At 39.5% G+C, this 16697-nt stretch overlaps 3 protein-coding genes across 3 annotated transcripts; 1 reads left to right on the top strand and 2 right to left on the bottom strand.

The window, feature by feature from the left end:
- Positions 1 to 1999: 1999 nt before the first annotated feature.
- fancg (FA complementation group G) lies at positions 2000 to 5726 on the bottom strand. The gene is made up of 14 exons (XM_072432464.1): positions 5617 to 5726; positions 5443 to 5539; positions 5242 to 5367; positions 4982 to 5163; positions 4749 to 4875; positions 4502 to 4632; positions 4284 to 4430; positions 4009 to 4169; positions 3817 to 3889; positions 3413 to 3723; positions 3306 to 3346; positions 3059 to 3232; positions 2577 to 2688; positions 2000 to 2321 (listed from the first exon to the last, which is right to left on the bottom strand). Exons 1-14 carry the CDS (start codon positions 5683 to 5685, stop codon positions 2216 to 2218), a joined length of 1857 nt encoding a protein of 618 aa, XP_072288565.1. The 5' UTR covers positions 5686 to 5726; the 3' UTR covers positions 2000 to 2215.
- A 2103-nt stretch (positions 5727 to 7829) lies between these two features.
- On the top strand, positions 7830 to 11213 carry LOC140347607 (neurofilament medium polypeptide-like). Its single transcript, XM_072434141.1, has 4 exons — positions 7830 to 8624; positions 9449 to 9648; positions 9721 to 9845; positions 9915 to 11213. The coding sequence occupies exons 1-4, from the start codon at positions 7874 to 7876 to the stop codon at positions 10714 to 10716; spliced, it is 1878 nt and encodes a 625-aa protein (XP_072290242.1). The 5' UTR covers positions 7830 to 7873; the 3' UTR covers positions 10717 to 11213.
- A 156-nt stretch (positions 11214 to 11369) lies between these two features.
- On the bottom strand, positions 11370 to 15977 carry thoc5 (THO complex 5). The gene is made up of 18 exons (XM_072434139.1): positions 15744 to 15977; positions 15506 to 15649; positions 15295 to 15408; positions 14977 to 15074; positions 14734 to 14880; positions 14537 to 14651; positions 14290 to 14422; positions 14135 to 14212; positions 14014 to 14057; positions 13580 to 13679; positions 12869 to 12977; positions 12697 to 12798; positions 12539 to 12635; positions 12358 to 12469; positions 12185 to 12288; positions 11885 to 12088; positions 11620 to 11810; positions 11370 to 11549 (listed from the first exon to the last, which is right to left on the bottom strand). Exons 1-18 carry the CDS (start codon positions 15882 to 15884, stop codon positions 11486 to 11488), a joined length of 2097 nt encoding a protein of 698 aa, XP_072290240.1. The 5' UTR covers positions 15885 to 15977; the 3' UTR covers positions 11370 to 11485.
- Between the last annotated feature and the right edge of the window lie 720 nt (positions 15978 to 16697).

The following is a 16697-nucleotide window of genomic DNA, read 5'->3' as shown; positions in this document are numbered from 1 at the left end:
ATGTTGATACTGGCGATACAGCAGCCACGGACGGAAAAAATGAGAATATTTCTTCTTCTTCTCTGGTGTTTTATGGTGGTGAATGTTGTTGTTGTTGTTTTATGGCGGTTGGCATCCGAGTGTTGCATTACCGCCAGACTTTATTCCTCAGACTTTTCGTAGTCCTCAGACTCTGTCGTAGTCCGTAAAAGAACTCCTCCCATTGCTTTGGCGTTACAAAGCCCATGAGGTCATGATATGTCTTTGTGACTAGAATAGTTGTTGTGTCAGAGACCAACCGGCTTTATTCCAGGGAGACTCTTCTTCATCTTCCTCTCCTTCTTTGATGTTCGGTGCTTTGGAAGTACAAAGCCCATGAGGTCAATATTTCAAGCGTCTGAAGACCTTAATCAAGAGTCCGACAGCTCGAAAAGTCTGAGGAATAAAGTCTGGCGGTAATGCAACAATTGGATGCCAACCGCCATAAATCAACAACAACAACAGCTCCGGAAGAACACGCAAAGTCAAGACACAACAAAGCAATTATACGTAAATAAAAGAACACGTAGCACTTCAAAGTAAAGTGTCGAAAGAATAAAGTCCAACGAAGTCTAAAGAATAAAGTCTGGCGGTAATGCAACACTTGGATGCCAACCGCCATAAAACAACAACAACAACTTCTATAGGATACAATGACAAAGGCATCTCATGACCTCTTGGGCTTTGACAAAGCACTGGAGGTCAAAGCACTGGAAGAACAACTTTTAGGACTACGACAAAGTCTGGGGAATAACGTCTGGCGGTAATGCGACACTCGGCTGTCGACTGCCATAAAACAACAACAACAGCAACAACAGTCTAAGGAATAAAGTCTGGCGGTAATGCAACACTCGGATGCCAACCGCCATAAAACAACAACAACAACAACAAAAGGTGGCGTAAGAGAGGGGGGTAGAAATGAAGTCTTAATAATCCAGTCTAAAGAATAAAGTCTGAAGTATAGGTGGTCTAAATTAAGTCTAAAGAATAACGCCTGAACAATAGGCGGTCTAGTCTAAAGAATAAAGTCTAAAGAATAAAGTCTGAAGAATAAAGTCTGAAGTATAGGCGATCTAAATTTTAGTCTAAATAATAAAGTCTGAAGAATAAAGTCTGAAGTATAGGCGGTCTAAATTAAAGTCTAAAGAATAACGCCTGAACAATAGGCGGTCTAGTCTAAAGAATAAAGTCTAAAGAATAAAGTCTGAAGAATAAAGTCTGAAGTATAGGCGGTCTAAATTTAGTCTAAAGAATAAAGTCTGAAGAATAAATTCTAAAGTATAGGCGGTCTAAATGAAGTCTAAAGAATAAAGTCTAAAGAATAAAGTCTGGTGGTAATGTAACATTTGGGATACCAACCGCCATTAAACAACAAAAATAATAACAACAATAAAAGATGGCGTAAGAGAGGGGGGTAGGAATAAAGTCTAAAGAATAAAGTCTGAAGTATAGGCGGTCTAAATGAAGTCTAAAGAATAAAGTCTGGCGGTAATGTAACACTTGGATACCAACCGCCATAAACACCAAAGAAGAAAAAACATTATCTTTGCTTTGCAGTTGGCTGCCAGCCAGAAGAAAGAAAAAGCAAATATACCTTAAATTACATGAAATAATTGCAAAAACAAGTTGGCTGCCAGTCGCCATTAAAAGCAAGAACAGCAGCAGCAACAACTACATAAAAACATTATGCAACTTTTTAATTTATCATAACTGTTTTTAATTTTGGTTTCAAATATATTATAAGAGGTTAGTAAAAAAAATATTTGTTTAAACACAGAGAAAACACATCTTATTGAAATAGATATATAGAAATAAGTGCATGCTTTATTTGCATCAAGCTTTTTATTGGGCATTTTACCCTGTCAACAAAATATAACCATCCAATTAGGTCGCACGGCAAGATGTTTTGTTTTTTTGTCATAAAAAGCTTTTTTCTAAACTGTCAAAACATTGTTGTTTTTTTGTTTCGGCTTCCTGTAACTGTTACATGCAAACTTTTCACATTTAAAATTGCTATGGCAACAGTCCTAATTTCTCATTAATCTGAAATCCATGGGTAAGACATATATGTTAGGATTTTGAGGAAATCAACAATAAGAAGATGATTAATTTACCAAGCTCTACAAATCTAGAGAATCCATTTGTTTTCCCATTGCACAAACAAAATAAACACATAAAAAATATGACGGTAGAAATGTTATCCATTTTTGACTTCCTCAAATCCAAGATCTTCAATTCTTCGTTGAAGCTCAGAGGGGCTCAACATATGGTCAGTTGGAGGTTCCATTAAATACACACAGCTGCTTTAACAGAAAAAAAAACAGGCTTAAAAAGTAATAGTCATACATTATGCTAAACATAATTTAATTTATTCATGGATTTAATTTTTAGCTCCAGCTTATAGGTAACAATTTTAAGTCTTTTCACTTTTAAAAATATAGAATATTTTGTTTGAAATTTAACTTAATTAATCCTAATTTATCATTCTGAAATCCATGGATAAATATGTAGATTACTTGGTATATTTTTGCAACGCCAATATTCTTCGGTGTTCGTACTTGGAAGATTCTGAGGTAAAGCACAAAGTCTTTTTCCAGCAACTGGCAGCTTCCGGTCTCCGCTGCAGTCGCCACAGTACTTCCCCACACCATAACCCAGCACTCACACACTCTGTGACAGCATGGAGGGAAGAGCAAGTTATTACAATTTCAATCCCATCATATTTGTATGCATTAGAAATAAGAAAAAAAAAAAGGTCATGGCCCAACCATGACATTTTCTTTCTTTTTTTTCTGTGTAGTCCTGCGCAAACATGACATAATTAATGAATAAAAACTACTACTTGTCCTCTTCAGTTCTAATGTTCACTTAGTCTAGAGCATATTACACCAACATCCTTCAATGAGTGATTTCTGAGTTAGAATTACTTTGGCAAAGCTTTACAAAGACCTACTTCAGCTCTAAATTAGGCCTGGTTAAGATCAGGTGGTACTCAGAAAGCCAAAGTTTTAGAGCCACTGGCATAATATATTAACTGTACCTGGGAATGCATGCAAACTGAGATGGAGGTCTCTAAGAGCTTCTTTCAGTCGATCAGTCTGAGCAAAGCAGATCCCTCGGCCAGCCAACGAAAATGCCTTCAGTCTCTGGAGTGTGAATAATTTTGACCCATCTTTGTTCACCATGTCTGTGGTGGGGATTTGTGGTTGACCACCTGTGGCGGAATATCAGCTGTATGTATGAAGATTTTATTGGGACTGGGAAGTTTATCTTGATAGAATCCTCACCTTTCTTTTTAAAGTGCACTCTTACTATCAGATTTAAACACCTGTAAGAAAAACATTAATTATTGATTTTCAACACTATAAACAAGACAACAAATTCAAAAACAGACCTTGTAAAATGGGTCATAGCTTGCTGCCAGTCTTTTAAATGCATGTAGCAGTGACCCTTGAGGAGATTAGCTGCCCCAGCCCAGAGGACCAAGGCCCCTTTGTCATTATGGTCCACATCAATATCATTGGGCTCGGTCTCTATACTCGACTCTTCTAAAACCAATCTTTTTGGCAGCAGATCTAGTGCTGTACCAACTACTTCCTCACACAGTGCAATGCAATCGGCAGGTCGCTGGACCATAATCATAGCAGCAGCAGCCTCAAGGTAAATTTCAGCCAATCGTGGAAGGAAGGGGACCTCCTCATTCAACTTTTAAAAAAATATACATCATTTTAATATTAGTCCATATTTTATGATTCTTTCAAGCTGGAAACATTTTGATGACTTATCATAAAAACTTACGACATGTGAATTAGGTTGATCTGTGTGAAGAATAGCAAATAAGTCCAGATAATGCTCCACACCCTCTGATACCCTGAATGAAAAGTAGCCAACAAAAAATAATTCAAAAATATATATATGATACATTTCTTTTTAACCAACTTACGACTGCACCATTTGGTTCGTGCCAGGAAACAACACTGTACATCTCACCTTCCACAGTGAACACATCTTAAAGCCAGATTGTGCAAGACTGTTAAAGCAGAGGGAACTTCCAAAAGGTTCTTTAAAGATGGGCTGGAGAGTAGTAACGCAGACGAGATAAGCTGACCATCTCCTGTGTTACACTCTGAGGTGTGTGTCAAGTTTAAAACCTGCAACACAATAAAACCATTGCATTTCAATATGCATATATTAACTACTACTACATACAGTAATAGTTATATGAAGCAGCAAGGATCACTGGTCGATATAAACCACACACTTACAGAATGTAGTAACACAAGAGCTTGGATCTCAGCTGGTTTGTTTCCTAGTTGCCTGTAGATAAGCATACTCTGATACAGCGCACTGACACACTGACAGTCTATCTCCAAAGCTTTTCGGAAACAGACCAACGCCATATGAGGACGTTTCTGGTGACAAACACATTTTAGAGTTCATTTAAAAGGTTCATTGACATTTATATGCAATACTTTGTAGATACCATTTGGAGAAAGCATGAACCCAACAGAAGGTGAGAACAGGCCACTACACCTCTGGGAGCACTAAATGAGGTGGCTTTCTGTAGAACACTCAAAGCCTCTGAATATTGACCATTTGTTAATCTTTCTGCACCTTTAAAACAGAACACATTGAAGTAACGTCAAGTTAATGAATGAACGTAAAGGCATGTATGTTAAGTTTAAAGATGATTGAGAAAAACCTGCTTAAAAATAAATTATAATACTTGCCTTTTCCAATTAAGGTGCAGACATGTAATAACTCGATAAGCTCTTTTGGCTCTAAAACCAAAAGTAAAGAGTCCGATAGCTCTCCTTTATTTTTGTTTTCAGTTGAGATGACCATTGACATTTCCTTCTACAGGACATGAAATTGAAGACATTTGTTTGTAACATAGTTTATACTGTGGAAGTGGGAAGAAGACTGGATCTCAAAATGGGCAACAAAACATTTTTAAAAATACCTCAGTTTCTTGGATTATATGGTATTTCTGCATGGCTACCCATATTGCCCATTGCAAACAAAACAGCTGTCCAAAGCAAAAAAATAAATCCGTGCGCTCTATGGCTTTTTCTAAAACCTTTCTCCAAAACAAAAGATAGTCAGAGCTCCCAGGGGTTGGACTACATCCTGATATCTGGAGAACTGGGGATATGGTAACATATATAATTATTATTCATGGAAGTTAATGAAAGCCATTGACTTATAGAAGATAGCACAAACCTTTATCCATGACATTTGTAATGAGCAGCTCAACTTTGGAAAACTCAGAAAGAGCAATAGAAAAAACGCTAGCATTGTAAATCACCATCAGCTCCAACTGAGTGACCCCTGCAAGATGTGGAGCACCTGTGGGGGCAAAGGCAACACATATTTAAGGGCACTGATGAATAAATACAACAATAGTATTTTAAGAATAACAACCTTGTATTTTACTCAAAAGTTTGTGAAACTCCAAAGCAAGGCATCTCAAATTTGACAGTCTCTGGTCTTTTCTCAGGTTATTTCCATCTGTCAGTTTCTAACAATCATAACGTCAACACAAATTATATGAATGCGACAGATTATTTTTATTTTTATTACACAAACCGAGCTTACCTTCCATTTAGTTACGAGATCGTTGTTTTCCTGAATCCATTTCTCCAGCAAAGCCGTCGCTTTGTACATGTCAATGTATTTTCTGTTTAACTTTTCCCACAAACTCAACAGGAAGTGCTCATTTACTCGGACTGTCTCTTCACTGCTTTATGCCTCTGCTGCTCCCTAAAGGGCATAGCATGAAACTACGCTAAAACTAACTTGATCCACAAGGAGATTGTATGAGTGTGCAATCGCTGCATCACTAGTGAGCAGTTTCTGGTATTTCAATGTAGTTATAAATTAATGTGTTTGTGTGAAAAAAACAAAACTACTTATCAGCTGTGCCCCTGCAATTTTCCATCCAGCTTCAAGCACACAGGTTGGTTGGGCCAACGCAGAAGTAACTCCGAAAGTCTGTATAGCACTCAAATTCTAGCAATTGGCCTCTGATGTTTTAATTAATATGTTTTCCAAACATTTCAAGGGCTTGACAATATTTGGGCTGTGTCATTCTTTGATGTGTCAGGACATCTTATCCAAGGCCACACAACTGTTTTCTGTTAGGGTTCTTTTCAACACCACCTCAAAACAGTGTAAACCAATGAATCCTTTATTCAAGAAAAATACAAACAAATTAAATGGAATAAGTTATAATATATTATTTGTGGGGGGTTTTAGGGTTAGACAATAATAGTCAAATAGCCCAACAGTTTCAGGAGACGCAGCACGGCCATATAGCCTCATGGCTAACCCTAACCCTAACCTTAACCCTAACCCTAACCCTAACCCTAACCCTAACCCTAACCCTAACCCTAACCCTGACCCTAACCCTGACCCTAACCCCAAGATTTTTCAAAATAACATGGCAGTCAAAAAGCCTTTGGTTCGGGCAGATGGTAAGTTAAAGGGAAATGTTGAACCTGAAAATGTCTAATCTAAAAGACCCCTGGACAATCTATTTTACCACAACAACCTAAATTTAACTGTATTAATTTCACCACAAATGTATTGAGATACGTTCACTGTGCAAGAGGGTTGAATAAATAAATAAAAATAGTCCCTGGTACAAACAAAATAAATTTACATTTTAACTTAACTTTGGCAATAATGAAACCAGATAATTTAATATGTTTTTATCCAAACCTAACTGGTTATTGTAAAATAAGTTTTTGTTTTTACAAATGTACTTTTAATTTAAGGTATCACCATGATGTTCATGTTGTCTATACTGTAGATACTGTAATACAAGCTGTAATACAAGCAGAAATGTATAAATATTGTTTGTTTTTTTGTTTTTTACAGTGTGTGGCTTATCATCATAGAAGCAGTGAAGGTCATGGTGGGGGCTCTCGTTGTCCTCTGCCTGTCACAGCAGACACACTGAAGGAGCTGATGCAGAGAAATGCAGAGCTGACTGTCTGACAGATCTCAGGAGGAAACACTATATGGACATTTCTGTAAGGTTCTGCAGAGCAAACCCACTGACCCCAGGTGCTGTGCTATTTCTGCTCAGACACTTAAGTATGAATGCTTTGCCATCACTATGGCTCAAACAGATCACTAGCACAGTCTTTGTTCAAATATATTTGAGTGTGTATCCACAGATATTACTTAAGGAAGAAGTATGGAGATGGACAGAGCATCAGAGAGAGACAGAGGGAGGGAGAGAGAGAGAGAGAGAGAGAGAGAGAGAGAGAGAGAGAGAGAGAGAAAGAGAAAGAGGGAGAGAGGGGAAGACAGAACAAGAAACAGAAAGAGAGAAAGGAGGGAGAGAGGGACGCAGAGCGACAGAGAGAGAGACCGCATGGCCGCATGGGAGTTTGTGTGGATCTGCAAACTCACACTGCAGTGGCTAGAAGCATCAGCAGAACAAGCACACCCACACACTGGTTGTGCTGATTTAAGGCATTTTGATAAAAGTATGAAATAATATTTTGAGTAAATGTATGAAATGTTGAAGACAGTGTATCCATTCATGTATTCAGTGACAATTTACGCATCAATCCACAGAGCTGTCTTTATTCAGATACAGAATGTCATGTTATGAATAATAGTCCTACATGACTATCTGAAATGATTAGCCAAAAGACGTTGAGATGATTTATTATGGGTTTATTTAAAGAAGTAGTTTGTTCCTGCCACCGTAAGTTTTCTTGAGGTAAACGGTACCCCTTTAAGTGGACAGCTCCCGGTGCTGACTCGTGAGTTTTTGCCTCTTGCTATAAAAGCTGCGCTCCCGTTCATTCTGCAGTTAGTTCTCTGCAGTTTTGCAAACATGAGTTTCACGATGGAGAATCACTACTTCAGCCCGAGCTCTTACCGCAAAGCTCGCCCTGTCTCAGTGTCATCTAGTGGGTTTCATTCGCAGCGCCGCCACCTCACGTACAGCCAGCCGTCTTCTGTGGACAGTGTGGACACTTTCAGTGGAGACATGACCCGGAGAAGCGAAAAGGAGATCCTACAGGCCCTAAATGACCGCTTTGCAGGTTATATTGACAAGGTCCGCCGCTTGGAGATGCACAATCACAACCTGGAGACCGAGGCCCAGGCACTGCGTCAGCGCCAGACCGGGCGTGCCTCTGTGGGGGAACAGTACGAGCAAGAGTTGGGGGACCTTAGGGCACTGCTGCAGCAGCTGTGCGGCGAGAGAACCCGCACTGTACTGGAGCAGGACCACCTGGAGGAGGATATCCAGCACGTGCGCGCCAGGCTTGAAGATGAAGCGCGGAACCGTGAAGAGCTCGAGGCTGCCGCACGTGCAATGAAGAAGTACGCGGAGGAATCCCGCCTTGCGCGCCAAGAACTCGACAAAAAGCTTCGCGCACTTGAAGAAGAGTCTGTCTTTTTGAAGAAGAATCATGAGGAGGAAGTTGAAGAACTCTTAGCTCAGATTCAAGGCGCGCAAGTGAACTTTGACGAGCCAGATCCCCAGAAGGCGGACGTTACCACTGCGCTGCGAGAGATCCGCGCACAGCTGGACAATCATGCGAGCAACAGTGCCATGCACACAGAGGAATGGTTTAAAGGTGAGAATGGTTTAAAGGTAAGGAATGGTTTAAAGGTGAGAATGCTTTAAAGGTGAGAATGCTTTAAAGGTGAGAATGCTTTAAAGGTGAGAATTGGGTTGTGGGTTTGGTCAAAGCTCACAGTTCCCTCATTGCTGCTTGCCCCAACAGGGTCTTACTTTTGTTATAATACTCTTGGCAGTGTATTTTCAGGGATAGCTTTGGAATGGTGACAAAAAGTAAAGTTGAGCTGTTATGCATTTTTTTAATCATAAACTGAATAGAATTAAATAGAATTAGCTCAAGGTCATCCAGCAGCCAAGGAAAAAGAGAATCAGCATCCCTCTGCTATAGAATGAATCACCGAAGGTGTTTCCTGAACAGGGCAGACACATACCTTTTAATTAATTAAAGTTCTCTGCGTAGTAAGCCCACATTTCAGAGGAATGACCTTTACGAGTTGTCCTGCTGACTGCAGCAGTGGGGCCCATTTGGGCCTGCCAGAGAAGTGCGCAGTCAGACTGACACATGCAGTGTCAAGGTTAAAACTGTCTGTCTGTGGTCCAAGTCCTTTAGAAGGCAGGGCCAGTGCTGCATGGCTTTTGAGCATGCACTTCATATTCATTCTTGGATCTGGATTATGGTGCGTCATACCTGTCTTTTTATAAGATAAGATATTCCTTTATTGTCCACACATGGGGAAATTTCATTGTTGCAACACAGGTAGATAGAGGAAAAGGACAGATAACTTATAGGAAGTTAAAAAAAACACTCTTAATAGAAGAACTCTTATAAACAAAACTCTTGTCTTATTATTAACTCTTGTCTTGTCTTATTTGTTGTAGTGCGAATGGAGCACCTGTCCGAGGCTGCTTGTTCTAACCAGGGCGCAATTCGTGCAACGCAAGAAGAGTTAGCAGACTACCGCCGTCAATTGCAGAGTCGCACTATTGAGCTGGAGACTTTACGTGGAACCAAAGAATCCCTGGAGCGGCAGTGCATGGAGAGTGAAGACCGGCACCAAGATGAGCTCCACTCACTCCAGGCAGGACCTTTACACAATATTATTAATATAATTTGTTTAACTTGTTAATAACAACCTGTTCATGTGCTCTAGGAGACCATCAATCAGATGGACCGTGAGCTGAAGAGCACAAAATGGGAGATGGCCAGCCAACTGAAAGATTACCAGGATCTCCTGAATGTGAAGATGGCTCTGGATATTGAGATCTCTGCCTACAGGTTGAATCTTTAATTGCAAAAAAATATGTCATAAATTGCACCATTTCTAATATTATTTTATATGAACAGAAAATTACTGGAAGGAGAGGAGAACCGCTTTTCTTCTGGCGGAGGACCATACACGTATCTAGAGGGCAGATTGTCAGGGTTCATTAAAGTGAAAGGAGAGGAAATCTCTGATAAGGTGATTGTGGAAGAGCAGACAGACGAGACCCAGGTTACCGAAGTGACAGACAAAGCAGATGAAGATGAGGAAGACACCAAAGAAGGAGAGGACGAAGACGAAACAAAAGATGAGGAAGATGAAGAAAAGGAGGTTGGGAGTGACAATGAAAAGCAAGAAGACGATTCTAAATCCCCTGCTGAAAAAGTTCCAGATTCAAAGTCTCCACAAAAATCCCCGCTGCCCAAATCACCAGCAAAATCTCCAGCAATCTCCGCAAATGAACCCAAGCCTGAACCAAAGACAGCAGCCTCCAAAGACTCTCTTAAAGACGAGAAAAAAGATGCTGAGAAACCTGTGAAGGACGACAAAAAAGCCATGGAACAACCAGGTAAGGATGAGAAGTCCCAAGAGAAGGAGACAGATGGCAAAGCAGAGAAGGGCGACAATAAGAAAGAAGGCAAAGCAGAACCAGCACCTAAGAAGGATGAAGCTGTGAAGCCTTCTGCGCCTACCAAAGATGAGCTCCCTGCACAGAAATCTGTTAAAACTGAGCCTGAGAAACAAGACACAAAGAAAGCTGAGAAGACACCTGAGCACAAGTCTGAAAAGGCTGAAGTCAAGAAGGAAGAGAAAAAATCTGAAGAAAAAAAGGATGAGAGTAAAGAGGCAAAACCCAAATCCTCTAGCACAGACGGCAAGAAGTAATGTTGAGTTAAGCAACATTTTAGTGCATCAGGGTGTGGCTACGCAATGTATATAGCACAGGACTAATTGCACAGACTATGGTTGTATAACTGGTCAACGTATGTAAGCAATAGAAATGTAGCAAATAACTCCCCGCTCCAGAGTATGGCCTTAGCACAATCCCAAAGCTTTTGATGAGTGAATTAATGCAGAATGAGCGTGATGCAACGAGAATGTGAGCCCAAGGAATGAACAAGTGCATTCTTAGTGAGGCTTTGTTGCATAGAGATGTCAAGCTAAAGTAAGCTAAAGATAAATATATATTTATCCAGAAAATTATATTTAAAAACACTCACAAAAAGCCTTGAATTTGCTTGCTGTGCACTTCAATGTATGGTAGCTTCTCCCTGACTGGTGAGGACCTGCCTCACTGATCTCCAAAGCTAGGACAAAGAAAACTACTAATGAATGAACTGCTGGAATTATGCAATATGAAGCAATAAAATGGAAAAACGAGACCGCTTTGGTGATTTTTATTTGTCTCACAGCAGAACACACACTGACCTGACGCTCACTGCAATGCGGCTGAGGGTGCGGCACACACCTTCTGTCATATTCATGTTCACGTCTACTTTGAATAATTCTGTAATAACCAGAACTTGGGGCATGACACAGACATTGCCAAAAATATTTATTCTCAGGTACAAAGACTTAAAAGTGGTACTTTCTATATGCGATTAATAACAAAAGGTATATCTAGAAGCTATCAAATTGTGAACTAAAAATCAGTTTAGCGATGACTGAAGAAACCTTGAGGATGATTGTACTTGAATGGTTTCAGACGATTGGGTCCCCTGAAATTAAAAGTCAGTGAGCCTTCAGTAGTAGTGAATTCTGTAATATTCAGTCGAAGCACACATTTACCTGACAGTTCTGAGGCACATTTTCTCACGAGGAAACTCTCTTGGCCCTTCCACACCGTCATCTTGGCCCTCGGTCTCCAAGTACACGTCCAGACACATGCAGAGACGAGCCATCTGGTTAGTGAAGAGCTGGTGACCTGGACGAGGCCCCTGCAGCTCATGTTTGAACATATTCACCTCGCTTTCTATTGCCTGAAAAGAAATGAAACATATTAAAACCTAACCTAAACAACAGAGTAATGATGATCTTAAAAAACGTTTCATACTCTTAGGTTGTCGTCTGAGCGTCCATTGCGCTCTCCTTTCCAGTTGAGTGACAGAGAGAATAGTGGAGCAGTTTCTGGGTAGCGAGGACTCATCACCACAGCGGCATAGATGCGAGCAGTGCCCCTCTCGACAACACCCATAAAGTACAGGTCAGTGTCTTTTGCCAGGCCAGCTTCAGTCACATGTTTTGTGTAAGGAAGATCCTGTATTAAAACAAATACAAATCAGCATTAGCAATTAAGAAACAATTGGAGCCAAGGCCTAAACTGGCCTTAATATAGTGTGTACGCCGTACGTACCAAATAGTCCTGATGGGTAGTGGTGGTCCAGCGAGCTAAACGAGTAATTATCTTGGCAGGAATGAGATTCTGACACTCACTGGAAACTGGAATAATACTGTGTTCTGGGGGAAATATATATAATTACTACAAATGCAATTAACAATACAATGATACACATGTGTATTTGTTACCTAAAGATGCAAATTGTTTTTGCAAAGCCAGGCGGGACTGGACCCGTGCCTTTAGGAACTTCATGGTGGCTTCCATGTGGCTGGCGCTCAAAGAACTGCCCACACGCACACTCTACCAACAAAAAACATGCAACAATTATACCTAAAATGTCACTTTTGGTTAAGATTAAAGATCACATACCTCTGAACCATCGTTGGGAAAGTGTAGTCCGCCTAGATTTTGCACCCACATATAGGGATGACCCAGTTCATCAACATAGTCGGCAAAAGAAACAATCCTACAACCAAAGATCGTATGAGCACTTGATGTTAGCACTTGATGCAACAATAGACACTTACCCGACTTTGTCAAACTGGTAGCGATTGGATGGATTTGGCGTTTCTCCACCCTGGTCCCCAACATAGAGGCAGCTGAGGAGTGTGTCTGATCTCAACAACTCTCTAAAGAAAATAACAGCTTTGAGTGATTCTGGGGGGGGAAAGAAGATGCGACAGAAAATCAAGTACACACCCTGCACTGATGGCTGTGCTGAGGTCTGTGGGAGTAGTGACCTTGGTCTTGACGGTCATGATATTTAGATTCATCAGGTAAAAAAAGTAAAGATAAAGAACACTGCCATCTGTGGAGACAAAACATAACAGAGTGATAAAACAATCAATTACTCTTTAAATTAATAGTGGCTTGCTCTTTATTGATGTGAAAGTTCCAGAGGGAAGACTTTAGCCAGCAGAGCATTACACAGCAATAACAGAGTGCAGCTGCAGGAAGATGCTCTCACAGGACACACAAGACATTAAAGGTTTGAACCTTGGCAATTTGTCAGTGAAAATATACAAGGCCCAACAATTGCTTCAAATGCACTAAACTGATTACAACAGCAGCATAATGAATAAGACCAAGAAGTACAATCAGGCGGAAGTTTAAAAAAATACTTGATATGCAACAGTTACTTTGTAGTGTAAGCATTTTAACCCAACAAAGCACCCTCTCCTCTTTTTACCCTTTTAGATAGAGTTACACGTGCATTGCAGATCTCTCTGTAATCTAGCACTTTTCCCATACAAAATAAATAGTACCAGAAGGTCATCTACGTGTTCATTTTACATACTATCCATTGAGGTGTAGAATTACCAAAATACAAACTGTACAATGATACCGTACTAATGCTCATATGGCAGGAACTGAAAAAACATATCTTTGCAATGCCATCAAAAATAGTACCTTTACACATGAGATCCACGCAAACGGAGAGAGGATGTCGTTTCAGCATCTCTCGTCTTTTCTCTTCAAGCTGACCACCAGTTGTGGCTCTTCGCCTCTTCTATGAATATACAATGAACAAAAATAATGAAGTTAAAAAAGGTGGAACATAGATAATCTAAAAGAATACATTGAAGCGCTAAAATGCCTTCCAGCAATTCTTACCACAATATTATGTCTGATCATAAGCCACACACAGTCACTTAAAAATGGACAAGAGCTCGGAATAAAGTTTAATTAAGATAAGATAAGATATTCCTATATTGTCCCACATGGGGAAATTTCATTGATGCAACGCAGGTAGATATAGAGGTAGATACAGAAGAAAAGAACGGATAACTCATTGGAAGTTTGAAAAACACTCTCAGTAGAATTGAAATTGAACCTACACTTACCGTTTTCTCCTGCTCTTCTTCCGCATCTGAATCACTTTCATCATCTGAAAACCACATGCATATTTAGAGTAGAGATTATAGGGTGGAATGTTTTAATTAAAAAAACAGGTTTGTCATATACCTTGAGAATCTTCAGGAGGCTTAGAGAGGGCTTTGGCCTCATCCACATCCCCATTGATGGACACAGTAAGGTTCTTATCTGAAAGGAAAAATCCAATACGATTAAAGCCAGCCAAGACCTTTTGATGCAGCAAAATAAATGCATAAAGAACACACCGCATGCTTGGCCATATGCATTGGCTTGGACAAAGAGGACATAGAGAGGTGGAGGCAGGTGCCGTGCAATCTCGGTCTGTTTCTGAGTCTGCTCAAACGGCATTGACAGATATTCTTGCACTGGGAGTGAAGCCTATGAAATGAACACAAAAAGAACACTTATCCAAGGGCTCAAAAAACAATACAAGTCTAGTAGTAGTAGTAAGATATGAAATGTCAATGTATTTTTATAAGATAGAATAGTAACCTGCATAATGGCATTGAGTCCTGGTTGCAAGCTTGATAAATGTTCCTTCTTCACTTCAATGCTCTTTTGGATCTTCTCCTTTGTGGTTAGTGATTGCTTGTATTTCTCTGCCAGTCTAGACAGAACAAAAGTATGAAAATATGGATCTTCATCAGATATGAAGCATGACAGTATCAGCCCATGCTTCTTTTCTAGACCTTTTTCTTTGCTCCAGCTCCCAATCCAAGCGCGCTAATGTAAGTTGATGCTGGTCATTATTTGTTAAGTGTGGCCTTGAGATTTCCGGTGGAGCCTCCTTGTAAAACACATCCTCAGTCACCAAATCAATATCCTCATGTTTAGACCTATAAAAAGATGTTAAAAAGCACTATTACCATTTCTGTATACTATGTGCGAGACAAATGTTGTATCGATTTTACTTGAGGAGACACTTTTCTTACTTGAATTCTAAACACTTGCTTATTTCCTTCTGAAGATGCATGACTTCATAAAGGAGATTCTGCAACTGAAGGTGAAGGACATCTACTTTCTGCTTAGCCTAAAGAAATAAATAAAACAATTTAAAAAGGAGGAGAGGAAGATGAAGAAGAGTCAGCCCTGGAATAAAGCAGGTCGGACTATGGAAAATGAAGTCTGAAGAATAAAGTCTGGCGGTAATGCAACACTTGGATGCCAACTGCCATAAAACAACAATTTAAAACAAACAACGGTAGCTACAATTTAACAGCCCACACTTCAAGTTACATTATAAACATTACCTCATGTGTCTGGTCTCTGCCCCGCTTCAGTCGCACGTGAGCCAGTCGATTCAGTTTTTTCAGTTTCATGAAGTGGATACAGCTTTGCATGCGTTGCAGCTCAATCTCAAGAGACTATAAGAAGAGATAATAATTGTATTATTGGACCCAAGTAGTCAAACATGGTAACAGCACAATAATAATAATCATCATCATCATCCGTTTTACACACCCCTTCTTTGGCTCCATTGGCTTTGAGCTCTTGGATCTCAGACATAAGTGCGGACAAGCTTTCACAAGATTCTTTGTACTGAACATAGTCCTGTTCAGGATCTCTACTGTCCAGCTCAACCTCCTCATTGTAAACACGAACATCCTACACAGTCAATCAAGTTTTGATTAACACACACTTTTACATGTTTAGAGCACTAACTGGTCAGAACTGAGTGCAACTTAAATACATTACAAACCTGTTGCTCTCCTTCTGCACGTCCACGCTTCACTTCTGGTGTCACACCTTCATTTCGGATGACCTTAGATTTTCGTTTCTTCAAGTCTGATGACATTTTGGCTTTTGGGGGATACAAACATACAACATATATAATACACATAGGAGTGACCAATTCATTGGTTATGATTGTAACCCTGTCAAACTATTTTTGGATGACTTAGATAATTGGATTATAAGATACAAAAATATACCTAAACAATAAGATAATTCAATTTGGAATATTTTGTATTGATAAAAAATACTATTTGTGCAATAATTTGCTGATACTCATTAGTAAATTTATATTTAAAAAATGTAGGCATCTAAAAGTAAAACTAAATTTTACTGCTTTCAAGAATGAATTTATGTCTTTGTATAAATCTTTAAAACTTATTGAATGTGCTTTTCCAGGCACCATGCCTTGAGACTGAAAATTTGGAAAAGCTAAGTAATGGAAGTCCTCTTTTATTCATTTTATTTTCTCTACAGTTATGCTTAGTCATTGTATTATATGAAGAAGTAATATTGTCATTTTGATTATTGAAATTATAGTCATTAAAAAAAGAATGACAAAAATAAATCGTTGGTTAGCTAGCTAGCTAGTTAGGTTATGTAGCTAGCATGCAATGTAATCGAAATAATCGTCGATCTGATAAGAAATGAAACACTTGAACTGCTATCACAACTAGTCAAAGATCTACAAAGTTAACACAAAACTCACCTTTTTATTTTTTCAAAAGCCTGTTAAATAATCTCTGAGACAAACACGTTAACGAAGTATTGAGCGTAGCTAGTGTTGAACGGAAGCTCTGAGGAGTCAATAAAGGGAGGCTCCGTTCACTGTTCATGAAAACTGAAGGAGAAAATTTGAGTGCGCCACCTGCTGGCTTCTGTCCAGTTCTACATTTTTTGGGACAGGGAATGAGTTTTATAT

Source organism: Eucyclogobius newberryi, unplaced genomic scaffold, assembly GCF_026437365.1.
Source record: "Eucyclogobius newberryi isolate DKJ021-1_F unplaced genomic scaffold, fEucNew1.0.hap1 SCAF_6, whole genome shotgun sequence".
Lineage (NCBI taxonomy): Eukaryota > Metazoa > Chordata > Actinopteri > Gobiiformes > Gobiidae > Eucyclogobius > Eucyclogobius newberryi.
The sequence above is the reverse complement of the archived record's forward strand: the minus strand, read 5'-3'. Positions and strand labels throughout refer to the sequence as shown.